At 36.1% G+C, this 27745-nt stretch overlaps 1 protein-coding gene across 1 annotated transcript; it reads left to right on the forward strand.

Moving 5' to 3' along the window:
• The first annotated feature begins 878 nt into the window (after positions 1-878).
• On the forward strand, positions 879-26375 carry ttc17 (tetratricopeptide repeat domain 17). The gene is made up of 25 exons (XM_051115182.1): positions 879-1102; positions 1465-1554; positions 1692-1861; positions 1959-2070; positions 2625-2756; positions 5009-5118; positions 5275-5422; positions 5613-5752; positions 7071-7231; positions 7432-7544; positions 8155-8301; positions 11521-11636; positions 11757-11907; positions 12092-12163; positions 13211-13435; positions 17269-17455; positions 18147-18278; positions 20379-20641; positions 20731-20881; positions 22813-22933; positions 23021-23180; positions 23329-23412; positions 25782-25901; positions 25992-26135; positions 26214-26375. The coding sequence occupies exons 1-25, from the start codon at positions 893-895 to the stop codon at positions 26343-26345; spliced, it is 3591 nt and encodes a 1196-aa protein (XP_050971139.1). The 5' UTR covers positions 879-892; the 3' UTR covers positions 26346-26375.
• The last annotated feature ends 1370 nt before the right edge of the window (positions 26376-27745 follow it).

The following is a 27745-nucleotide window of genomic DNA, read 5'->3' on the forward strand; positions in this document are numbered from 1 at the left end:
TTACAGCCACCTTTGCTCATATTTACCAAGGGTGCCAATATTAGTGGAGGGCACTGTACAAGATGTTTAAATCTTGAGTTCTGTGTTGTTCTATTTCAAACAAGTTTCTATTTAATTTATGGATTTAGGCAGTTGTTATTACTCAAGCATGCAAATTCACATCCAGCTGTTGCTCTTTTTAAGCAATTTGTTAGCAACTCATAAAAAAACAGCATATTTAAAAAACGGATAATAATAACAGCAACTATAATAGAAGGCCTTACTATTGCCATGACTTGTCTTTGAATAGAAAACAGATTAGTTGGGAAAAAATTATGGTTGCAAAAAGATTAAAGATTTTAAGTTGTGAGTCTTAAACTAGATCTAGACATAAAATAAGTCTGCGTTCATAGAAGTAAAAAGGTGTACAAAATATGCAATTATTTGGATTTTTCCAAATAAACAGTCTTATGCAATATCGTATATATAAACCCCAACTTTGTATTGATAAGTCAATTTAGTTGTGATATTATATAGTGGGTACATTGTATTGAATCTTTAAATAAAACAATGCTTCCAAAATGTGTGTAATTATATACAGTTTTATATATAATTATATGGAGTTTTATTCACTTTTTCTATTCTGGGTTTTTAATTATGAAATATGTTCGTTTTCTCTGACTAAACATGAGGAGAATATAGAATGGATATAGTAGCGTAAACCTCGACTATAACATGTTTAGTTTGCAACAAGCGTTTTACTAAAACGGCATAACATTAGTCATTTTATTTATGTAATTGTTCTGATGATATATTCTTTAATAGTGGTGACAAAACAATATCAGTTTGGGGAATATTTGGGTTATGCGGAGAGGCGGGGTCATTCAGTAACCCGGAAGCAGATTTGTGGTGAATGACGCGAACCTTTAGGGTCGAATGGACAGACGGTAAAAAGATGGCGGATGACAAGAGCCACAGAATAGGCAATCATTCCATTAATAAACGCGTCTGGAGCCCTTCCGTCCGAGGACCGGCGTTCATTTTTATCTGTATACTGTTGGCCGAGCCCGTGCGAGCCACGACGCACTGGGTGGTGACGGAGGACGGCAAAATCCAACAGCAGGTACGCGCCTGTGTCTTGTTTAGTCACTCCATCGCTCTCTAGATCATATTTACAAGACCAGATTTTACGTTTCTCAACAATAACTTCCTAATCTGATTGTTACTCACTAACATTGCTTTATACAGCTGTCAGCCAGATGCGTGTGTCGATCTCAAGTGTTGACAGCTGTCTGCTGCTTATCAACAGCGCACTAGTGTGTGGTGATTTAATAATACTGTCCAAATCATCAGCCTGATTTGGCTTCTTGATGTCTTCTAACCTCTGACCTGATGAATGTCAGATAGCGAGTCTTTGCTTAAAGCATGTGTGTGCATTGATTTTCCCTTTGCTTTTGCCTTTTTCATGCTCCCTTTCGTTTTCAGGTGGATTCTCCTCTTAACTTGAAACATCCCCACCATTTAGTTCTTTTCATGCAACAAGAGACTCGTGTGAACTACCTCAAGAAGTTAGAGGTGATGTTAAGCCTCACATTCATCATAGCCTAAACGGATCTTTTTCAATGTACTTTGTCTTTAAGAAGGCAGCTCTAGAAGTGAAGGTATGCTTCTCTGAACACTTGTCTGACGCTGAGTTCTTGTACATTTTGCAGAAGCAACTAGTTGCTCAGAAGATTCACATTGAAGAGAACGAGGACCGGGATACTGGTTTAGAGCAGCGACATTATAAAGAAGATGCTGACTGTGTCACAGCTAAAGTTCCTCTGGGTGATTTGGATCTCTACGACGGCACTTTTATATCCCTGGAGAGCAAAGACATAAAGTGAGTGTTTTGTTTGTTTTGGTTATGGAAGAAATATGTTATGTAATGTTTTCATTATCAAATACTTCATTCTGGTTTTATTGTTGCGGTTTGATAGTCCAGAGGAATTTTTGGATCAGATGTCACCTCTACCTCCAGACCTGGAAAAACCTGACTGCGCTAAAATTCTCGACCTCCCTTATAGCATTCATGCTTTTCAGCACCTCAGGGTGAGTATTTTGAGCGCTTTAAGTTTACGTTTTAAATTGTATTTATTTATTTATGTTTTTAATGCTCATCAAGCCTGCATTTATTTGATCAAAAATACAGTAAAACAGTAAGAATGTGAAGTGTTATTACAATTTAATGTTTAATTTAATTTTTATGTATTTTTAGTTTTGATGTAATTTAAAATGTAATTTATTCCTGTGGTTTTTGGTAGCCATTTAGCAGACGTGATCTTTCAGAAATCATTCTTGCATACAGATTTATATACATTTGTTATGAAATAAATGCAGTCTTGGTGAACATAAGAAACTTTTTTTCAAAAACATTGAAAACATCATAATTGTTCAAAGAAGGTTATGTCATTTTGATTGAACGTTATATAAAAAAAAAAATATAACTGTTTTAAAAATAAACATTTTAATTTTAAAATAAATTAATTAATAAATTGATCACAGTAAAATTTATAACATGCATTTAAAAAATAGAAACTTTAATCTCTAACATGGGCTCATGTCATGCTGATTGTTTTTTTTTTTTGTGTGTGTGTGTGTCTCAGGGTGTACAAGAGAAGGTAAACTTAACATCACCCCTGCTTTCAAAGGATGACCCAATCTTTACCTCCCTGTCTCTTAAGCTGGGACAGAGTGTGGATGAGGTTGGGCATAGGATACACCAGGCCCTTCTAAAAGTAAGTTGCTTGATTTATAAAGTTCTGGGTTCTCAGAGTCATTGAAAACTTTAAAATGTTGCAGTTGTGATGTCTAGGCCTGAGGGAGTCTGGTATTTTCTTTAGTTATGTTCTCCTCTAATGTAATAATGTTGTGCTTCATAAGGTGCAAACTGAGCATCAATATGGACAATAACGAACTTTATTAGAAACATATGAAGCTTTAGTAGCTTTGAATCACTAAGGCGTCTTTGTGAAATTAAAGCGAATAAAGATTTTTATGCCGCATAAAGTGCTTTACTTTGAGCATCTTTGTTTAGAAAGCCAAGTCCTTTTTCTCACCACATTAAATGTCAGGAATTTTTAATGATGCAAGATATATCAGTACAATACTTTGTAAGACACTGTATTAGAGTTTTTATTTATATCGGTTTCTGTTAATATTGGATATATTGACTAATACAAGATATTTTATTGTAAATAATTTTTCTCTAAATAATTAATAATAAAATAGTTAATTAATTAATTAAATAATCTCTAAATAATTGATTTGATAAAAGATTAATTTATTATTATTTTATTTTTTAGAAATACTGTGTTGTGTAATTAGATTTTTCTAGTAAATAAATTCTGGTAAATAATAATATATTTTTTATTAGTAGTAGCACTATCATTACATTAAGCAATATATTTCTGTCACTGTTTCTTCAAGTTAAACCAGACCTTCATTTTGATGGGTTGCTGTGAAGACCTTTAAGTTTCTGTTTATTTTTCTCAAAAGAAAGTAAAATGCTCTTACGTTAATTTGCCATCATCTAACGGTCACTTAATGGGGTCATCGGATGCTAAGTTCACTTTTACATGCTGTTTGAATATTAATATGTGTTGACAGTGTATGTACAAAACTACCTATAATGATAAAAATCCATGGAGTGATTTTTAAATAATCTGTAAAAATAATATTCCCTTTTTCAAATCGAGCCATTCTCAGATACCTGTCGCTGTTGCGTCACATCAACAGAGGCCACGCCCATGATAGTTGATTGACATGAGCGTCTTACCTTAGATTAGTTGTAACAGTCCGCCTTCTGCTCGAGCGATTGAGGTGTTGTGTTGCTGGATGTAATAATGAACATAGTGGTTGTCATTTACTCCCGACATCTGAGCTGCTGAAGATACAGTAGATTACGTTTGTTTGTGAAGGGAATACTCCTCCCGATCTACATATATCCGTCTATGTTCGCGCAAATCATTCGTGATCCAGCTTCACTTACAGCAGAAGTGAGTATAAGGGGTTTTTTATGAATTTTTGCGATCGTCTTTCCTAATAATGTGCTAGTTAGCAAGTTTAGCGGCTAAACGCAGCTAATGTAAACAGACTCGTCACTCCACAGAGAGAAGAGAGGGGCGGGGTGAGCAGAGCTCATTTGCATTTAAAGGAACAACGCCTTAGAAAGAAGTGATTTTTGCAGAGCTCATTTTGACAAGGTAAAAAGGGTGTTGTTTTACAAAACCATTGAGAATTTTTAATCAAAGTATATTAGAGACTTTTCATTAAGACCCTAAAGAATCATATCAACTTGTGGAAAATGGGCATCCGATGACACCCTTAAGTTAGTCCTCCTTAAGTTAAGGTCCTTGCACACTGAGTGTGAAAACTTTGCATGCGTTTTCGTATTCATCAAAATTCGTCACGCACAGAACGTCATGGTGGCTCTGAATTGTCAAAACATCTCTCAAAATGCTTGCTACGGATGGGAAAATCAGAAAATTGAACCCGATCCAATTTATTTTATGGTGGATGAAAGTTTTGAAAGCGGTGTGTAAACATTATTGACACAATGTGCAAGGACCTTAAGTCTTTAATAACACTAATAATTTAATAACAGTTAAATTTAGCAACTTTCAATTAATATCCATTTTTTTATAATGTACACGGTATGAAATGGTCATTTTGTGTTTTTATATTTTAATTTATTTAGACAAAGTAGTATTTTTATATCGGCCATATATCAGCGTCTAATTTAAGTTATTAATACAAATAATTGTTTTAATTTATTAATTCCTAGGATCAGTACCTGAGATAAAAATGTCAGTCTAGTAGTTGTACTCATGATTAACTGGAAAAAATCAAAATGTATTAGTGGGAATATGTGGGAACTTTGTTTTTCTTTACAGTTGCAGTTTTTTAAGGCTTGTAGATAAAGCAGAAGTCAGCTGAAGTTGTCATTTCTCAAGATTAACGACTGACTGTCCTTTTCTCACTTTCTAAGAATTCCTCTTCATGGGTGCTTTATAACTTGGCCTCCTTCTACTGGCGGATGAAGAATGAACCCAGGCGAGCTGTGGACTGTGTGGTCCGTGCCCTCCATTTTTCTCCAAGGTAAAGTTGAAATGACACATGGGTACAAATGGCAGATGTATAGTGGAAATAGCATATCAGCAACAAAATCAGCGTTTCGTCACCTGCACAAAGACTTGCATAAGTTCTGACATCTTGTTTTACATAAATTTGAATGTATTTCCTCTTTTTTTGCAGGCAACACAAAGATGTTGCTCTCATCAATATGGCAAACATACTCCACAGAGCACATTTCTCGGCTGACGCCGCCATTCTCGCCCACGCAGCTCTGGATCTCACCACCGATCTCCTAACCAGCCATTACACCCTGGGCAACATTTACGCTGTGAGTGCAGCATTTTGAAGAAGGGGTGGCTTCTGAAAATACATTTTTGATCATAATCCTCATGATCTTCTGTGCACATACACTTTCTCCTGGACAGGAAATGGCAGTTTTTCTTTAGTATCTGATTTCCTTATATCAAATGACACTCACTTCCTTGTGTCTCTGTCTCTTCCTCCCGTCTCTCTGGTAGATGTTGGGGGAGTATAATCACTCCGTGCTGTGCTATGAGCAGGCCCTGCAGGCTCAGCCAGGCTTTGAGCAGGCCCTGAGGAGGAAACATGCCGTTCTCTGTCAGCAGAAGCTGGAGCAGCGGCTCGAGGCTCAACACCGGTAACGCAGACCATTTGTTTTCTCATTGACTGTTGGGACTTTGACTCTTGACTCCCTTTTTCTGTGCAATTACTCTGTGTCTCATTAAGAAAACCATTTGAGTATAGAGTAGCCTTGTTCCTGGTATTGAGTGGCTCTTGTTCCTTCAATGATGGCGTATTTCTGCGGAGAACTTCCCCTTTGTTTATTTATTGATGAGGAATTCATTTTGGATCATTGCAGGGGTCTTTAGCAGGGTTGTACTACAGGAGGGGTACCAATCATATCATATAGTTTGATCTTAACCTGATTTTATGAAGAAAAGTAGAAACGTACATCAAATAAAATACAACATCAAGTTAAGAAGTTAAAATTCATTGTGCCTCACACATTGAAATAATAATAATTTAAAATAAAATTTAAGAAATTATATTTATGTAGCACTCTTAAAGCTACAACACACAAAGTGCTTTACACAATATAAAAACATTCATGAAGAGCTATACACAATATATGAAGAAGCAAAATGATCAAACCCAAAATACCCAAAAGTATGTTTTCAGTCAATATTTAAAAACAGACACATATTCAGATGATCTAATATCCAATGGCAAACTATTCCATAGTTTTGGAGCCCTCACTGCAAAATCTCCTTTAGCAGTTCGTTAAAAGAAGATCTAAGACGTCTCCTTGTTTCGTACAGTCTTAGAAGCTCAGCTAAGTACATGGGTAGCAAAGCTTTATATGTCAATAAAAGAATTTTAAAATCAATCCTAAAATAAACAGGTAACCAATGTAAAGAAACTAAAGTAAATGTACAAGTAAATGACTCGATACCAATGATGATTATTTTATTGGCTTTGCAATGTAAGCATTATTTGAAATAAATTTTATATTTTAATCATTTTATTCTGCAAGGATGCATTAAATGATCAAAAATGACAGTAAAGACATTAATTTTTCTAAAAGATTTCTATTTTAAACAAGTACTGTTTTTTCTTACTATATAATAATAAATGTTTCTTGAGCACCAAATAAATTAGAATGATTTCTAAAGTAATGAAGAATGAACTAATGGCCTTTTGTGATTTGTAAAAGACTTAAAAACATTTTTAAAACTTGAAGTGTACATTAATATGCTTCTTATAGATATGTTATTACCGGCCAAACATTTGGTTTTATACAGAATGCTCTGTTTTATCCATCAGGGGGTTCCAAGTTATTGAGATTTATTTTAGGACTATTTAGCAATTTTTTGTAGCGAAATTCGTAATAGACATTAAATGATGATGTTTTTACACTAGAGGTTTGATTGAATCTTCTCTCGCTCTTTGTCCAGGTCTTTGCAGCGCACTCTGAATGAACTGAAGGAGTACCAGAAGCAGCATGATCATTACCTGCGGCAGCAGGAGATGCTGGACAAGCACAAGCTCATTCAGGAAGAGCAGATCCTGCGAAATATCATCCATGAGACCCAAATGGCTAAAGAAGCCCAACTCGGTTAGACTGCATGTTTACCTTTCAACTCCAGTCATACAGTTTCTGTAGCATAGACCCACAAAAAGGTCCTAAATAAGATTGCGCAATATACTGGATAAACAAGTTTCGCAAGCCTGCCAGATCTTGTTGGCGTCACGTTTGTTTTCTTCCACTGTTGCTCGCACGAATGCGTATAACAGGACTTCATTGTTTTGTTTCAGGAAATCACCAAATGTGTCATATGGGGCAGCAGAAGTTCACCCTGCACTGTCCGTTTGACTTACCTGTACGCTATCACCGTGGAGAACTGTTTGAAAATGTCCACTATATTCAGGTGAAACTTAAAACACACTGTTTGAATTATTTTGCTTTCTGTGTGTTAATAATGAGACTAAACATTGAAGCAGTTTAGAATAAAAAATACTGTTTACTCGATTTCTACACAGTAAAATTTATATTAACTTACGTGACTAAAATTAGTGAATTCAAATAAGAAATATCTTGATCTTTAGTTGTTGTGTCTTATTTCACTGCTTGAATCCTTGAATCCTGATTGGCCCCCTAGAAGTTTGCAGAGGCCCCCTAGTGGACCTTGGCCTTCTGCTTGAGAAGCAGTGGTCTGCAGTAATCCCAGTCCATACATTTCAGTGGACAAGCAGTGTTTCAGAAGTGTTTTTGTGTAACAGTAGTGGAACATATTGTTTGTGTTTGCGTGTCCACTTTACCCCTACTTTGTCTGCTTGCAAACTGCTTGTGGGCGGAGCAAAATTTCAACATTAACTGAGTAGCTAAAACTAACTTGTTTATAAAATAGTTGTATGAAAGCAATACTTTACACGCAGTAATGTTGTTGGTATATAGTATAACAGTACTACTTTTTGCTGTATTGCTGAAGTGTCAAGTCTCCTCTTTCTCTGACGTTGTGTATGTGTGTGTGTTTGTAGTTTGGTGAGGAGGTATCAATAGCCAGCAGTGTTGCTCTGGTGTCCGAGCTGAGTGTGAATGAGAGTCACAGTCCTCAGCAGTCCTACACAGTGTCCTTAGGACGGGAACCTGCAGCCCACTGGGACAAGGAGATCACCTCCACTGATGTAAGAGTGTGCTGTTGTTTTTTTTTTTTTTAATTTATTTTTTTTTTTTGTCTTATTGTTAGTTGAAAACAATGGAATTAGCCTACATTTTTAATTAAGGTGCCTCTGTTATGCCATTTTTACCAGTGGCTGTACCAATGGTACGTTACTTTTTTCGGTAACAGTTACTTTACTCTTTACTCTCTGTACATTTATTTCAGTAAAAAAAAAAAGGCCAAAATATCTAAATTTCAACATTTTGAACAATAGAGCCCTACAAACGTTTTCTATTCTTTTTTTCAGAAGTTCTTGTGTGTTTTAATTTTTCTGATAATTAATTAAGGCATTAAACATTTCTTTTTAATTAAATGAAAATTAAACCCTTTTATTTGTTGCCAAACAAACAGGGGTTTATCTGTTAAAATTAATACATGGAAGAGAAATTGTGTGAATATTCTGTTTAAAAAGTGTAATAATAATTGTAGAATGTTTTTCTACAGTCAGGTGGTTAATCTTGTTTATCTGTTAATTTTTTTTTTAGCATTTAATTGTTTTGTTTTGTTTTTTAATTTGCCAAAAATAGGAATATATAAAGACCTATGTTATACTGTACTAAAGTAATACAAGACTAATACATTTGTTACATGTTAAAGCGTACGTTTATTTTGACAGGTTGACGGTTGGTTTTTGTGTGTATACACTATGATATGATGCAAATTTTCTTAAATGAAATGGTAAAATTCACATGAAGTGACTCTCACAGCAGCTCTGGAGATGAAGTTCATGTGTTTATGTCGTCATATAATGAGACCCAAAGGCCGAAAAGCACCGCGAGCCTCACCCAATTGTGCTTCACTGTTTGTCTAGTAAACAAAATCGCGTCTCCGCCATTCATTCATACAGAGCCAAGCGGAGCATGGAGGATTCATATCTAAACCGTCTTTTTGCGTTTTAATATTTACAGACACTAGTCTATATCTCGATTCAAATTAAGTGAGAGACCTACTTTTAATTTATTCATCAAAAAATTGACAAATTCCACGGCATTTGGCGCTACAGAGTAAATCCGTTTTTATTAATTGACTCCGCGATCCCTTCAGCGTATTCGCAGAGAAATTGTAGACGCACATCCACGTAGAGACAGAAATGACATGCCGTTGTGTAAATAAGATAAATAACATAAAACTATTTTGTTTGTTTAATAAAAGAACAAGGTATAGACCTGTTCTATAGCAAAAGGTAACCTTAAATGACCTCTGTTGTAATCTGGCGCTATATAGAAAGTAAATTTTATTTGACCTTTTAGGGGGGCGCTGGGGTGCCAGCCCCCATAATATAATAGCAAGGGAAACACTGTGCAATAAACATGTTTATTGAAACTACATTTAAACTTTTTCTCATCAAACAACCACAGTAACGATGGCTCGACACAACCCGTACTGGGGCAGAGCCTATACAGGGCTTTCTTCTATGTAGACAAAAATTTACTTATGCTTTGCATTAGTTGACAGGGTTTGATGGCACATTAAAAAAAAAAAAAAGTGAAAGTCATGATTCTCTGCCATTAAAAAGTGCAAGCAGGACATTTATTTATTTATTTATTTAGTTTTGTAGTTATTTATTTAGTTATTTCCAATAAATAAACAAATAAATAAATAAATTGATTAAATAAATAAATAAATCAGATAATAACAAGGTGAGTAGGTCTAAACTCTAGTTCATACAGTTTCAATTCAAACATTAAAAATTATAACGACACATTCTGGCTGTTTTGAGAGACAATAACTTTATTTTGGATGTATTTTGGGCTTTACACTTTGCAGATTGTTTACATTCACATACAGCTACATTACACACTGCATGAAAGGCAATGTTCAAAATGGCATAATAGGGGCACTTTTACACATATGCATGAAATAATGGTTGAAAGAGTCCCCTTAATAAGTTCTGCAGACACAGATTCCATGTTGGACTAATTTTTGGCATATTTATGGGATGTATTTATTTTGTGCCATATTTATGTACATATGACATGTTGTTTGTGTATGTTAAAACACAGTATAAATGTGTTCATGCCGTGTTTGAATTATTGCAATTATGAGAATTTGAGTTTGTGTTTATATCCTAGTCAGGCTCGTAATTAAACTTGAATTATACAGGAGTTCTGACCACCTGACCATTTCAATGCAAGCACTCAAAATGGTGGAAAGTTTGAACATAAAATGTAGTTAACTAATTATCTTGGAATATTTCAGTTTAATAATTCGGAAAAATCATGCAAGCATAATTTTAAATATAGCTGCAAGCAGTGATTACGGTGGTTCAAGTGCTTTATGGCATTTAAGCACATATTAAAAAGACATTGCGTATTTTTTATCAAGCCTGATAAAAAAGCATTTTTGTTAAATCCAGGTCATTTAAAATAGAAATGTGTTTTAACATTTATGACACTTACAGCGCCAGCTGTGGCCAGGTCTTACTAAAACGTTGAGTCAGACAGGCCCACTGAGTTTTTTTGTTTGTTTGATCGACCTCTATTAACCTGATCTAATAGGTGCTCAAAGTTCATCGGCCATGTGGCCATGTTTTTGGAGATACGCAAATGTACTTATAGACACATGTGGCACTTAGAACCAAGACCGTGCATACTGATTTCATGGTGATAGGACAAACGGGTGCATAGTTATGGCTGTTTTTATGCTTTTTCCTTCTTCTAGTGCCACCAAGTGGCCAAACTATACAATTTTTTTTTTTTTTTTTTTTTTGTGACCTCGGATTCAGCTCATATGCATTGTGCGTTTGGCGTTGTGAGAACAGTTATAGTTATAAAAGTTATAGCCATTTTACTAAAAGCCAAGGATTCCAACAACATAAGACACTTGAGCCTGCGATGAACGGTTTAGGAGTTATGAGCGATTTCGTACTTTTGATCGCTATAGCACCCTCGTTAGGCTGATTGGGGCAAACCTTGGTGACGTTGTAGACGGTGTAAGTACTACCATCCTTCCAAGTTTCAAGTCCCTACAACTCAGTTTGGTCTGCATGATCAGGTTTATGTGGAGATATTTTGTCAATGAAGTATTTGCATAACTTCTAATTGTTTAATTGTGGTTTTGTCTATTGATTACTCAAAATACACAGATTCATTTTGGCATTAATAGTGTTGCCACTGAAACAAATAATTTTTGTATTATCTATATTATCCTACATATTTTAAACATTCTGTTTGTGTGTGAACAGGAAAGTCATACGGTGCTGTGGCCTAGGAGGTCAGACTGTGCACAGCGATTCCCCACGATTCCTCCTGTGCACCTACTTCCCACCTATTACCTGCCCCCTGAATCCCGCAGTTTTAAGTAAGACGTGACACTGTGACATAAACACCTAATGTTACATACAGTATACAGTCACAGAATCATAGACTCAATCCTTGTAACATGTAACACGTCACTTTGTTACGTTTGTCGTGTTACCAGGGCTCTGAATATCCTCTTGGAGAGCAAAAGTCCTCCACCATCAACAAAGACTCCAGATTGCAGCTTGAAGAATCTTGTCACTGCTAGAGACCCACTGGACTCTCTGGCCTGGGCCTTAGAGAAGGAGCTGCCTGACCGACATGCTGCTGAGGTATAAGCCAGCTTACGCAACACTGTCTGTCTGAAGGACTTCTGTACCACACCCTTAGCTTACCTGGGCTATTTGTGCAGATGAAGCAGGGAGAGGTATTTAGTATGTGGGAGTGTTGTATTTTCTCAGGTGAGTCATTCTGTGTGTGTGTGTGTGTGTGTGTGTGTGTGTGTGTTTTATGCAGGTGTTGCTGAAGCGCAGTGGTGGGAAGAGTTTGGATCAAACTGGAGCACTGATTGCTCAGGCTCTGGATAAGGTAAATTAATAATGGCTACATGTGGCTCATGTTGAGTACATTAGCATTTGCACTATTTGGTCTTTGTAGATAATGGAGCACCAAATTATATGAATTGCATATTGAAGATTTTAATTAATAAGATTATAAAAATAAAAAAAAAAAAGGACAAATTATGTAAGGATGGATAGTGTGGATTTTATGGAAAACTGTAATGGAGAAGTGTAAAGTACAGATGGAATTGAAGAATCAGTAACTTTCCAAATAAAATTTGTATAATATATATATTTCTATACAACATTGATAGACTATGGACTTTCATAGTGACTATATACAAAGCACTCTAAGTGCACCATGAAAGTCATTGACTTGTGTGTTGTAGTGTAAATGATATGTGTTCAGAAGCCATATGAGAGTTGTAAAAGAATTGTAAATTTGTAAAATGTAATCACAGCCATTACACCAGTTGTTAGTGTCATTTGATCTTTCGGATTCTTCAAATGGCTCTAATGCTGATTTGATGCTCAAAGTTTTTTTCAGCTTTTTTTAGATAAGTAGAAACTAGAAATCAAAATCTTTTGTAACAGTGCAAGTTTTTACTGACAATTTGATTATATGGAAGCCCGTTTCCACCACTGAAAAAAATTCTTGCAATTCACAATTGTCAATTTATATCTCACAATTCTGATAGACTCGCAATTAATTTTTTTTTTAATTCTGTGGAGAAAATGGGCTTTTGTATTTTTATGCATCCTCGCAGATTAAAAATATTAATTTCTTTCAAAAAATAAAGTAGTAGTTTTATTATGCTGATTTGGCCATTTATTGTCTGAACAGCACATTCTCTTTTTTTTGCGAAAATATATTTTTTTGTGTCACTGAAAAATCATTATTGAGTACGTAATGACAGATGTTTAATTTTTGTTTGGATTGACATCTTTGAAATTGTTAGCTGTTCATAATTAGTTATTAGATTGTCTCCTTGCAATATTTTTGTATAAAACTATGATTGTGATAGTAAAAACAAAAGCTTTACGAAAGATCAAATGTTACGTCTCTTTATCTCAGATGAGTGGGCCGCGATGGATGATGCAGAATGAAGCAGGTCTTTTCTGGCGTGCTAAAGGAAATGGCACACAAGCTTTGGCGTGTCTACGTCAGGCGCTCCATTCTGCCCCTCCTCAGCACAGAGACATGCCTCTGGTCAACACTGCCAATCTGCTGCTGCACTACGGCCTGCATGAAGAGGCCCATGAGCTGCTGCAGCAGGCCCTGCAGATCAACCGCTCAGAGGTATGCACTCACACTGACCTGTAAGGGAAACTGTTGAACACCACACCCCGGACTTTATCACTACTTTTACCCAGTTTACATTGTAAGTGATTACATAACTAGGTTGCAGTGTTTGCAGTGTAGACAGCTTACTGATTACAATGGTGAATACAATCTTATTTTGACATTCCACCCACATGAACACCCATGGACATATTTCTCTGATGCCGTAGAAGAGTTTAAATGTCAAACATACAATGGTGTTAACTAGGGCTGTAAATTAGTTAAAATATCTGATCATATTAATTACATGATTTGCTTATTAATTATTTGCAATTAAACATATCAATATTTGCAAAGAAAAACCCAAGAATCTCAATGCACTATTGATAGATGAAATCTTTTAAAGAGATATGGCAATATATTGTTAATTATCTTTGATTATAACGCTGTCATTGGCATACAGTCTGTAGCAATCAGCTCAGACAAGTTTGACAATCTTGGTGAGTTAGATTTAGTGGGTGTTTACATGGTGTCCTAATATTTACACCTGCATCACACTTAATGTATGCATACAGCTGAACACATAGCCTTTCAAACTGTACTTTGTTTGATAGTGTGCAAATGAACAGATGCACACTAGACATGTCCTGTCTGCTTTATTTCTTTCTAGAAGACAGAAGTAGTTTTTTTTGTTGTTTTTTTTGTTACAGTATTAGTCAATCTCTCTTAAAGGAGAAGTCCACTTCCAAAACAAAGATTCACACATAATGTACTCACCCTCTTGTCATCCAAGATGTTCATGTCTTTCTTTCTTCAGTCATAAAGAAATTATGTTTTTCAAGGAAAACATTTCAGCATTTTTCTCCATATAATGGACTGATATGGTGCACCAATTTTGAACTTTAAAAAAGCAGTTTAAATGCAGCTTCAAATGATCCCAGATGTGGTTGTAAACAATCCCAGCCAATAAAAAAGGGTCGTATCTAGCGAACGATCTGTTATTTGCATAAAAATAATACAATTTATGTACTTTTTAATGTCAAATTCTCATCTTGTCTTACTTTCCCTGAACTCTGTTTTTTTCCGGTTCAAGACAGTTAGGGTATGTCAAAAAACTCCAGTCTCCCTTAACTTCAAAAATGATTTCAAAATCATCCTACATCGCTGCAGAACTACCGACCCAGTCTATGCAAGGTGAACATGCAAAGATCAAACACCCTTAACAAAAAAGGTAAAACAGTGATATAGGACCATTTAGAAGTTGAGGGAGAACATGAGATGGGAGTTTTTCGACATACCTGTCAAAACTGTCATGAACCGGAACAAAAACAGTACAGGCAGAGTAAGACGAGACGAGCGTTTGAGATAAAAAAAAAAAGTAAATAAATCGTATTATTTTTATGAAAATAGCCAATCATTTCGCTAGATAAGACCCTTCTTCCTCGGCTAGGATCGTTTAAAGCCGCATTGAAACTGCATTTTGGAAGTTCAAACTCGGGGCACCATATCAGTCCACTATAATGAGAAAAATGCTGAAATGTTTTTCTCAAAAAACATAATTTTTTTTATGACTAAAGAAAGAAAGACATGAACATCTTGGCTGACAAGGGGGTGAGTACGTTATCTGTAAATCTTTGTTCTGGAAGTGGACTTCTTTTTTAAGAGCGGTCAGTGCAAGTTTCTTTCAGCTGAAACAGCTCAGACTTACATTTTAGTCTGGGACTAGGCTTAAGCCATGTCTATGAAACCGGGGGTTAGATTCGTCTTTTATGTACAGGTCAGAGGGCATTCATTTTTCACCTCATTTTCTTTAAAACTGATCGCACTAACAGGTTGAATTGACAGTGGAAAGTATACATTTATTTTACACAAAAATGAAAATTTGCTCAAAAAATGTACTCATCCTCAGGCTATCCAGGATGTAGTTAATTTTGTGTTCACACTTTAGTTTGTGGACCAGTTCTCACTAACTCATTTTATTAACTACGACTTTGGACTCGGTAAACTCCTAATTTTCAGTTTACTAATACTTAGGTAGTTGTTAAGTGTAGTAGTGTGGGGTAGGATTAAGGGATATAAAATATGGTTATGCAGAATAAGACATTAACGAAGTTGTTCACTTCCAGAACAAAAATTTACAGATAATTTACTCACCCCCTTGCCATCCAAGATGTTCATGTCTTTCTTTCTTCAGTCATAAAGAAATTGTTTTTTTGAGGAAAACATTTCAGAATTTCTCCCCATATAGTGGACTCCTATGGTGTCCCTGAGTTTGCATCAGAGGGCTCTAAAAGATCCCAGCTGAGAAAGAAGGGTTTTATCTGGCGAAACAATCTGTCATTTTCTTTAAAAAAAAAAAAAAAAAAAAAAAAAAAAAAATTTTTTTTTTTTTTTAACCTCAAATCCTCATCTTGTCTAGCTCTGTGTGAACTCTGTGTGTTCCAGTTGAAGACAGTTAGGGTATGTCGAAAAACTCCAATCTCATTTTCTTCTCCAACTTCAAAATCATCCTACATATTGGAATGGTACTTCTGCAGTGACGATTTTGAAGTTGGAGGAGAAAATGAGATGAGAGTTTTAAACCGGAATACACAGAGTTCATGCAGAGCTAGACGAGATGAGCATTTGAGGTTAAAAAGTATATAAATTACATATAATTTAACTGATCGTTTCGATAAGACCCTTTTAGATAAGACATTTTGAGGCCTTTGAAGCTGCATTTAAACTGCATTTTGGAGGATCAAACTTGGGGGCACCATTAAAGTCCACTATATGGATAGAAATCCTGAAATGTTTTCCTCAAAAAACACAATTTCTTTACGACTGAAGAAGAAAGACAAACATCTTGATGAGTGAATTATCTGTAAATCTTTGTTCTGGAAGTGAACTTCTCCTTTAATATGTGCTTTATAAGAACTAATAAACAGCCAATATGCTATTAATATGTTATTATAATATGTTATTATTATTAATATGCATGTTGGTTAATAGTGAGCATTAGTCCCTAAACTAAACTGCTACCAATTTGTTTTTACATTGCTAAAGTTCTCAAAATCTGTTCCATTACACCATTACTTGCTCACCAGTGGATCCTCTGCAGTGAATGGGTGCTGTCAGAATGAAGGTCCCAACAGATGATAAAGACATCACAATAAGTAATCCACATGATTTTAGTCCATCTGTTAATGTCTTGTGAATATAAAAACTGCATGTTTGTGATAAAGTCCATGGTTTAGCTTTCTATTAAATTCCTATTAAAGTCCATAATCCACAATATTGCATTTTCCAGTGAAAAGGTCATTTTGTCTGAATCAGGAGAAAAATATGCACAAATCAAGCACTAAATCTAAAACAGTTCTAAATAAATATGTCACTGGATTTGTACATGCAAGGCCAACAGGGAATGGACTTTCTTTTCTGGATGAAGGATTAATATGGATTATGTACTCAGTGGATATTTATTTATTTTTATTTAGAAGTGATTGTTTAAAGTAAAAATATCTTAAGAGGGATTTGTTTATTGCAAAAATGCAGCTGTTCACTTTAAAAGACATTAATTGATGGACTGGATTTGTGCCAATATCTTATTTTTTGTTTTTTTGTTTTTTTAAATCAGCTGTTTGAGCTCTCATTCTGATGGCACCCATTCACTGCAAAGAATCCATTAGTGAGCAAGTGATGTGTTGCTATTTTTCGGCAATCTTTTCCAATACCAGCTTATCAACATCTTGAATGACCTGAAAACATAAATGTTAATTTTTGTGTAAACTATTCCTTTAATCAAAACAAAAGTATGTTATGTGACCTAACTGAAACTTTCTCTCTTTTTCTCTCTCTCTTTTTCACACCAGCCTCACACCCTGTTAAGTCTGGTCAACGTTCACCTCTCTCAGGGAAACCTGACTGGCGCTCTGGCCGTGTTTCGTGGGGCCCTGACTCTCACAGTTCACTGTTCCCAGTGTCGTGCCAGCCTGCCTCTAATGCGCTGCCTCCAGTTTTACCCCTTCCTTTACAATCTCCAGCATGAGGCCTGTCCATGTAAGTAGCCTCCTCCATAAACCTGTAAGACCCTTCCAACACTGAAACTGAGAGCCCCCCCCCCCCTTCTGACAACTACCCCACTTCACCTTCCTCCATCACTCACTCTTTCCTCCTCCCTGGTGTTGCAACCTCAGCGGCAGAATGCTCAGCGCTCTTTTTATAGCCCAGGCACTGTAATCTTTGAGCCAATTTTAGACTCTTTACCGTTGCATCTTCTATTCTGGGTTTGCTCCATTCCCTCTTCTGCTCCCCTTTTCTCTTTTCCTCAGCATCCTGCACTGCTCCCCTTCTCTAGCTCAGCTGTCTCTCCCCTGGCACTCTTCTGAGTGAGAGAGACTTTGAAATAGCGAAATCGTGTCCTCAATAATTCAGGGCGCTGAAAATAGCACAGGCTTTATTTAGATGCCGCTGCGCTCTGCAGACAAAAATGAACTCATTGTCCTCTTCTCGTTTGGGGGAACTCTGAGCTATTGATTTAGGGATTAATATGGCAAACCCCTTCTGAACTAACATACTCACCTACACAACAGTCCAAATGATGAATGTGTGTCCAAGTGGCTTGTGTTTCTACCTTTTTTGTCTGTCTGTTTTTTTTATACGTATATAAAAATAATGCAGTTTTATTGATTTGAATGTAGATGTAAGTTAAGCAACACGTGAGCTGAATTTTGTGTGTGTGTGTGTGCAGCTGGCTCTGGCTGTGAGACAGAGGAAGACACAGAGCTGGAGGAATGGGACACGGCCAGCAGCATCAGGCAGGAGGCCTGGGACACTGATGCCATGCCTGTGTCTGCTTTAGAAGACTCTCTCCTCTTTGAGAGTAAGATTAATAATGAAGCTTATGGAGGCTTCTTTTTCTCTTCGATGTTCACATGAGATTCAGAGGACTCAGTCTGAGCCTGAGACCACTAGCTTCTATTTTTTCTATTTTTCTGTTCATATGCACATAGTCACAAAAGATTCCATTAGTGACCTAGGAATAGCAATGAATACCTAGTTTTTATTTAATTGTATTTTTTATTTAATTTTAGTTTTTATTATTCATTTATGTCATTTATTTAGCATTTCTTTTTGATATTGCTTAAAATAAATAAATCTTTGGTTCAAGGTTTAAATGAAATTTTAAATCTCAGTTTCGTGGTCTCAGACTTTTGGGCTATGTTCACACTGTCTGTTTTTGGGATTGACAATTGCACTTACAGGTGTGAGTCTCAAAATGTCCCGTTCACACAGCAGCTTATTGTTGTGTCTCGAATACTGTATGAACGTGAAACGGGAGTCAAGCCCGTATTTTCTTACCAGTAACCATAGCAACAGTGACAAATAATATCAAAGATGGCGATGTCCATGAAACTTAAAGTCTTATCAATTTCTGACACAACAAGCCACGAGTTCATCCATCAAACCCTCTCTCGCACTGTATGTCATGACGGACAGCTAGCTGTCCAGTCCTGTTCCATTCACACGGCGTTTTTTTTGAAAGTGTGGTTGTGAGTCCTGAAAATTTACGGGTGTGAGTTCTGCTGAATCTCATTTTTGAAGGCTGCATCCTCCGGAGGTCGCATTTGAAGATTGCACACGTCATTAAGGATGTCTTATTTAAGAAAAGTAACCACAATAAAATTGACCGTTATTCCTTGTGAGGTGTAAAATACTATAATTTCTTGTTTACTTTGCAATATAACGGTTACTTTTTTTAAATGAGATCTCCCTGATGACGTGTGCAGCCTTCTTATGCGACCTCCGGAGGATGCAGCCTTCCAGATGAGATGCAGCTTATAGAATGCAGCTGTCACGCCTGTAAATAACCATATTTATTTGAACATAGCTGCATTAAGGACTGACAACCGTATTGTGCTGCTGTGTGAACATGGCCTTGGTCTCTATTGTATATCTGTTCTGAGAACTGGAATTGTTGACCTCATCAATCTGCGATCACATTAACAAGATTTCTGCAAATGTTTGGCAAGAAAAATAGGTCCATTGTCAATATTGTAGCAATGTATTAAGCTCATCTCACACAGAATTCACTTTTAAACCAAGTAACTTTTGGTTGGCAAACGCGGTAAAATCACAACAGACTTGAACCTGCTGCAAAGTCTACATGTGGTAATCTTTTGCCCTCATGCGAAATTCCCAATTGTGTAGATTCCTATTAAAATTCTTGGATTTCAGACACTTTGAAGTGCAATAAACTGTAAATGTGTCCGCACAGCCTTTGTAAAGGAAAGTATACTACTATATTACACATACTGAATCTGTGATTTATAAATGCGGTTGTCACTCCTGAAACTTGCAGTGTGTACCTGGCCAGAGTTAGCTTTACCTATATTACCTATCAGTAAACTGAAATATTGCAGTTTTCATACAAAAACCCAACTGGTTGCATATTACTTAAACTGCATCAAAACGCACAGGACATGTGAACATGAAACATGTCACTTTCGCCATGCTTTATGGACTTAAACATATTTATTTAATTTTAAGCCTTTATATGTTACATTTGACAGCCCTAGTTAAGACATTTTTATTCAAGATTTAGTTTAAAAATGTGAAGAAAAAAAAAAAGGTTCTGAAATGGCAACTGTCCTGTCCTTACTAAATTAAACATACAGTGTAGTGAGGCCATGTGATATAGCAATATAGCACAGTACTATGTTAAATATTTATGGTTGCATATTTTATGCTGTTTCATATTTCATGTTGTTTCACTTACTATTTTTAAACAATAGCTGGCAGAATACATGCAGTACAGTAGTATTTTTTTCAAACAGCCATTGCCAGATTGAGGATGTCAATCCTCACACATGGAAATAAATGAATGAATTAATTAAATCTTCTGAACAAGGACTTCTGCTCAACTCTAAACAAGCAGCACTCTCACAGCTTTCCTCTTTCAATTTCCTCTCGTCTTTTGCAGAGGTGGTTGTGGACAGCAATGGTTCAGGGGAGGCAAGTGGCCAAGACAGGGCCCGAGAGCAGAAGACTGATGGAGTGGAGGAAGAGGAGCAGGACTGGCGTTTGAGAGAAGAGCTGATAGGAGCGTTTGAGGGGGCTCTGGATATGAATGGGAAGACAGGGGACCTACGGGGCATCCGTGTGCTGAAAAACGACAGGGTCATGGGAGCGAGAGCAGGAGGACCCTGCTTCGGCAACTGTGAGGATGATGAGGGAGCTGAATGGGTATGTCTTTCTGCTGAAACATGTAAGATTTTTTTGTATTTGTAATCAGGGAGACGTTAACGGTTTCCTGTTCTCTTAATTTTGTTCAGATAACATTCCAGGTGAAACGTGTGAAAAAGCCCAAAACTGATACCTCGGAGGGCTGGGTGGGAGAAGGAGATGTTCGTCAGGGTGAATCAGCAGCAAGCAACTCCATCCTGGAGATCAGTGGGCCCACAATCCCCTCACCTGGACCCTCAGGTGCTGAGAATGAACTGACTTCTAACAGGACATGCTTTTCAACACAGAGCATTGTTATTTTGTACAGTTTGTACAGTTGTTAAAGGGATAGTTCACCCAAAAATGAAAATTACCCAATGATTTACTCACCCTCAGGCCATCCTAAGTATGTATGACCTTCTTCTTTCAGACAAATACAATAGGAGTTATATTAAAAAATGTCCTGGCTCTTCCAAGCTTTATAATGGCAGTGAATGGCTGTTGAGATTTTGATGTCCAATATAGTGCATCCATCCATCATAAAAAGTCATTCACATAGCTCTGGGGCGTTAATAAAAGCCTTCTGAAGTGAATCGATGCATTTGTGGGAGAAAAATATCCATGTTTAAAACTTTATAAACTGTAATCTCTAGCTTTCGCTAACTTTTATATGTATATTCACAAAAGAGTGACGTTCCAGCGGATGACTTAGGATTTAGGCATAGTGTAAGCTCCAGTGAGAAGTCATGAAGTGGAGAAATTAGTCACAAATTAGAAGTACAAAACAAGGATTTGTAAAGAAAAAATGTCGGAGGATTTCATTATAAGCCAAGAGGAGACTGGTTTTCCAAAACTTCGTTCTAACATAACTAGCATATTCTGACCGGAGCTTATTACGCCTTTGTCCTTCAAAATTCACTGGAGCACCACTGTCTCGTGAATGCATGTACGACAGTTAGCGGAAGCTAGAGATTACTGTTTATAAAGTTTTAAATATGGATATTTTTCTCACACAGACATATTGATTTGCTTTAGAAGGCCTTTATTAACCCACCAGAGTTGTGTGGAGCACTTTTTATGATGGATGGATGCACTAGAAATCTCAACACCCATTTACTGCCATTATAAAGCTTGGAGGAGCCAGGACATTTTTAATATAACTCAGATTGTATTTGTCTGAAAGAAAAAAAGTCAAATATACCTAGGATGGCCTGTGGGTGAGTAAATCATGGAGTAATTTTGGGGTGAACTATCCCTTTAATATTTTAGATATTTAATTTTTATTTTTATATTTTAATTTTAGTTTTAGCAAAATTACTAGTTTAAATACATTTCTGTTTAACTTAGTCATTTTAGCTCAGCTTAAACTTTCTTTCATTTGGATGCCAAAGCAACATTTTAAAGAAGTTCACTTCCAGAACAAAAATTGACAGATAATGTACTCACCCCGTTGTCATCCAAGGTGTTCATGCCTTTCTTTCTTCAGTCGTATTGAATTTGTGTTTTTTGAGGAAAACATTTCAGGAATTATCTCCATATAGTGGACTTCAGTGGTGCAGTGAGTTTGAACGTCCAAAGTGCAGTTTACATGCAGCTTTAAAGGGCTCTAAACGATCCCAGCCAAGGAATAAGGTCTTATCCAGTGAAACGAAAAAATAAAAACTTTTTAACCTCAAATGCTTGTCGTGTCTAGCTCTGCGATGCACATGGTATGTTGAAAAGGGCTTCAAAGGGCTTTAAATGTCCAAAAATGCAGAGTTAGGGTATGCCGAAAAACTCCCATCTCATTTTCTCCTTCAACTTCAAAATTATCCTACATCACCTTTTTTGTAAAGTGCGTTTGACCTTCTTTGCATGTTCAGTTTGTAAACACTGAGTCAGTACTTTGGCAGTGATGTAGGACGATTTTAAAGTTGGAGGAGAAAACGAGATGGCGTACCCTAACTCTGTTGACCCGGATGACTGCATTATTGGATGTTTAAAGCCCTTTGAAGCTGCATTGAAACTGCATTTTGGACGTTCAAAGTCGCGGGCACCATTGAAGGCCCCTACATGGAGATAATTCCTGAAATGTTTTCCACAAAAAAAAAACAACATAACTTGCTAACAAGAACAACACTGACACGGAGATGATTCTGCTAGTACTGTAGCTGCAAAAAGATCCATGACATCATAATATTTTGTGTCTTCAGAGAGGTGGAAGGACTACAGCAGTCTGGGATGGCCCGGTCCAGAGGAATGTCAGCGCACACGTCGTGTGGACCTCACAACTGTGGCTAGTACCTGGCTGGCTGTGTCTGCCAAGAACATAGAGTAGGATATCATTTTTACAGTCATTCTGTTGGAATACTTTCATAGTGGGCTCTTTTCCACTAACAAATGATTCTGAACTCCTCACAGTATCACAGAGCATATAGACTTTGCCACACCGCTTCAGGAGCCTGCAGTGGAGCCGGTGTGTAATGCCAATCTCCCCGCCAGTATGCACACACTGGACCATCTGAGCGGAGTGGCCAACCGTGGAGGCATTCACTATACTGGAGAAAGTCAGCTCAGAGAGGTGCTTTTTTTTTTTTTTTTTTTTTTTTAATTTTTTTTTAAATATATCTAAACCTATTTACAACCGTGACTGATTCTGCTGATCTGAAAAGTTCTGATGTTTGTGAACAATTGTTTTGTCTGGTCTCACCCTCATTCTTCTGTCACAGGTGTTGCAGAATCTGGGAAAAGATAAATTTCCTTCACAGTCTTTTGAACAAGTGGGAACACGTATTGCTAAGGTGTTGGAAAAGGTATTACACTGAATGTTTTTTTTATTGTGAGAATGGAACTACTACAACTAAGTGTTGTCACATGCACTTAAAAGTTGCCTTTAGTTGGGTTAAAACAATTAGTCTTTTTATAATCTGAATTAAATAGTACTAGTCTGGATTTTGCGAAGTTAGATTGACAGACCCTATGCTGCTTTTTTAAAAGTTTAGGGTTGGTAAGATTTTGTAATGTTTATAAAGGAAGCATTTTATGCTCATAAAGACTGTATTTATTTAATCAAAAATATAGTAGGAACAGTAATATTGTGAAATATCACAAAAATGTAAAGTGATTTTCTATTTTGATATACAGTACTTTTTAATTTTTATTTATTTATTTATTTTTAAGAAATTCTGAAGAGGTTTCTTGCACTTATCAAGGCTGCATTTATTTGATCAAAAATACAGGAAAAATATTATTGGAATTTAAAATAAGTTTTCTATTTTAATATACTTTAAAATATAATTTATTCCTGTGAAGCAAAGCTGAATTTTCAGCATCATTATTCCAGTCTTCAGTGTCATATGGTCCTTCAGAAATCATTCTAATATGCTATTTTAAAATCAGTGTTGGAAACAGTTGTGCTTAATTTTTTTGGGACCTGTGACACTTTGATAATTGATAATAAATCAGCATATTAGAATGATTTAACAAGATTAATGGCTGAAGAATATTCAGTGCTGCATCACAGAAATAAATAATATTTTTGAGTGTATTAAAATAGGAAACCAATATTAGAAATTGCTATAATATTTCACAATAGTATCATTTTTTTTTCTGTATTTTTGATCAAATAAATACAGCCTTGATGAGCATAAGAGACTTCAAAAAAAAACACCAAAAAATCGTAGTGATCCTAAACTTTTGAACAGCAGTGTATTTTAAAATGTAATTTATTTATGTGAAGGTAAAGCTGAATTTTCAGCAGCCATTAATCCAGTCTTCAGTATCACATGATCCTTCAGAGATCGTTCTAATATGCTGATTTGCTGCTCAGTGATTATTTTATTATTATATGTGATGATAAACTGTTGTGCTGCTTAGTATTTTTGTGGAAACCATGATACGTTTTTTTTTTTTTTTTTTACCATAGGATTCTATGATAAATATAAAGCAGTTCATTTAATTGAAATATCTTCGATAATAGTGTAAATATCATTACTGTCTTTTTATTAGTTTAATGTGTCCTTGCTGAATACATTTATTTATTTAAAAAATCTTTTTTATCTGTCTTTAAAAAGCTATTTGTATCTTGAATGTGTGAGGCTTCCAGCTTGATTCACTTCCAGTTGTTTTACCTGTACCAAAACAGTCTGTTACGCTGTTTGATATGCAAACTGGTATTTGTTATCATAGTAATTCATTATTGTAATCATAAACACACTGGTTTGTAGCACAGGTAGCTTTAGTTTTACTTTGTGGTTATTTACCTTTAGCTACTAATGAGGTCTCGCACATTCAAATGAAATAGCACAATTCTGTGTTGCAAAGTATTATGTATAACAAAGAGTGAATGCCACAGCTGTATCTCCTTTATTCAAAAACTCAAACTAATAATTATAACTGTGTGTGTAAACGAGAGGTTGTGCTTTCCTAAAAAATACCGTCATAATCTATTATTACCCCTCATTTTAATTTTCATATTTTTATTATAATAACACATTTAATTTTTTATTCTTGTTCACGTCACAGTGTGTAAAAACAACACAATACGCTAGGGCTGGGTAAACAAAAAAATTGATTTCTCTATTTTAGTAGATTCTCATTTTAATGAACCAACATTGATTTCTTCAATCCCAATCGATCTTTTGGTCTATGCTGTTTTCAGCTGATGAATGAACAGTACCCAGTGCGCCTTCCTTCCAATAAATATCAATAGGCTAGGCTTTGTGTTACTTAAGATTTGAAACAAAGTCTCAGATTGCAAATTCTGTCGGTTTCATTAGGAAATTCAAGCAATAAATACCGTTTTGGCGCTCTTTAATGTGGCGTGACAGATCGTTGTAGCTTCTGTTCACTCGCCTGTGCGTAATCAAACGCATACGAAAACATTCGTGACATTTTCCTTTTTGTTCTGTATCCCGTGCTCTGCTGTTACACTGGAGCGCACTCACCACCAGCTGGACAGCTACTGTTTACAATAGATCACCCTCAGTGTAATCTGTCAAAGTGACGGACGGCCGTCACTGATTAAAAAAAAAACAAAATTCCGTCAATGACGGACAATTTTTTTTTTGGTTAACCCAACCTCTGGTTAAACATACTTTCTAGCTGAGAACAACTCAATAGAAAATTTATCACTAAGTAATAAATAGTTACATTTAATGATCTTTGATTGTATGTCCACTAGAATCAGACATCCTGGGTTTTGTCCAGCATGGCAGCATTATACTGGAGGGTGAAAGGTCAGGGAAAGCGAGCCATCGACTGCCTCCGCCAGGCTCTGAACTACGCTCCTCACCACATGAAGGTTCTACTCATTCTCCTACTATTACAGTTCTTCTCCATTGGCTCCGTTGGCTTGTACAAAACCAAACCTTACTTGTTTCTGTTCTGTTAGGATGTGCCTCTCATCAGCCTTGCCAACATCTTTCAAAATGCAAGGCTATGGGAAGACGCCCTCACTGTGGCACGCATGGCAGTGGAAATTGCTCCTCACTTTGTGGTTAACCATTTTACTCTGGCAAATGTTTATATAGCTATGGTAAGTGTTTTTTCTCATTGTTTTAAACTCACGTTAAGTGATGCCTGTTTTTAATACATCCTTACTATATCTTTACAGGAGGAGTTTGAGAAGGCCATGCATTGGTACGAGTCGACTCTAAAACTCCAGCCAGAATTTGGGCCAGCCAAAGATCGTCTGCGCACCATCCAGTGCTACCTCCTCTCCAAGAGGGACCGGCGAGCTCCCTAAGGACACAACACACACACATGCGCACGCACAAACATGACATTAACATGCTCCTTAATCCTAGCTGTCAGTGAGGAACACGGTGTTTGTCTATTTGTTGTCTTAATTTCATAAATATAGACCATATCATTACTGTCTATAAGGTTGGCTTTAAGCTATGAAAACAGTTTCCCTTTTTCTCCGAAAATTTTACAATGTTGTTTTATGGTTTAAGGGTTGTTTATTTCTATAAAACATCTTGATATTCCTATAAAGGGATATTTTTGTTGAGGTCGAGATTCAACTTTGAATGTGCCAGACTGTATGCTGTTTTTTTTAAACAATAATACCAATAATAATACAATGCATCTTTTAATCTCACCATATCCCTCTCTCTCAGCAATAGCTGCTACTGTAGGTGTATAAAGGGTGTCTTAAAATGTTATTCAGAATACAGATTGTTAAAAAAACACTATAGTTCTTTCCTTTTAAACAACCATTCTCAGATTTAGTTACGTCTAATGGTAACAGTTCAGACTTGTTATATGTACTTCCTCGTATCTGCCGTCAAAACGGGCTGAAGCATCTTGTACACCCTCCTGTTGCTTTTTTAGCTAAAAATATCCAATACTGCAAACATGTGGAGAGAAGAGTTTCCCCTGATGGTTCATTGTACTGCTTTTATACTTGGTTGTTATAGCTGACATGGAATAAACCATTAGCGTTCAGGTTGAAGACAGAGCCACTGCAAATATTTAAACTAAGCAAGTTCAGTAACAAAAACATGGTTTTGAGTTTTTAACGGATGTATTTTTAAAAGGGACCTTTTTGCTCAAAGAAATACACTTCCATTCACTTTACTTTGCACAGCTGAGCTACTGACTCTAAGATCTGTTCTGTACTGTTCTATTTAATATTTAGAAAGTCAAGATAAACATTTTTCTGTCCATAGTCTTATGAAAACATACAGGTTCCTCAGAAATTAAAGTGGATATGCGGTTTTTAAAAACATGTTTGATTGTTTTCTGATGATTTTACTTAATTAAACTTGAATCGCAGTTTAAAAATGTTAAGCATAAACATAATATGCTACTGTGTCTCTTTTAAAGGTTCCCAACAGCCTTGACCTGAACAGGTCACATTGCACATTCTTTACACCAAATCGACTCCTAGAAGAAAGCTTTAATGTATACTAATGATTGTTGGGTTGTAGGATGGATATGTTTTACTTTTTTTGCATACGCTATACTTCATGCTATCCTTAGTTTGACCACACGGTGGCTGTGAAGCCTCATGACATTCAATACATAAAGACGTGGATAGGTTAGTTTTAAAACTTACTATAAAATATAATGTACTGTGTTTTTAAAAAAGCATATTTATCCATGTTAATGGCTATCGATTAATAATTAACAGTTACAGGC

The sequence above is a fragment of the Labeo rohita genome, chromosome 7, assembly GCF_022985175.1.
Source record: "Labeo rohita strain BAU-BD-2019 chromosome 7, IGBB_LRoh.1.0, whole genome shotgun sequence".
Taxonomy (NCBI): domain Eukaryota; kingdom Metazoa; phylum Chordata; class Actinopteri; order Cypriniformes; family Cyprinidae; genus Labeo; species Labeo rohita.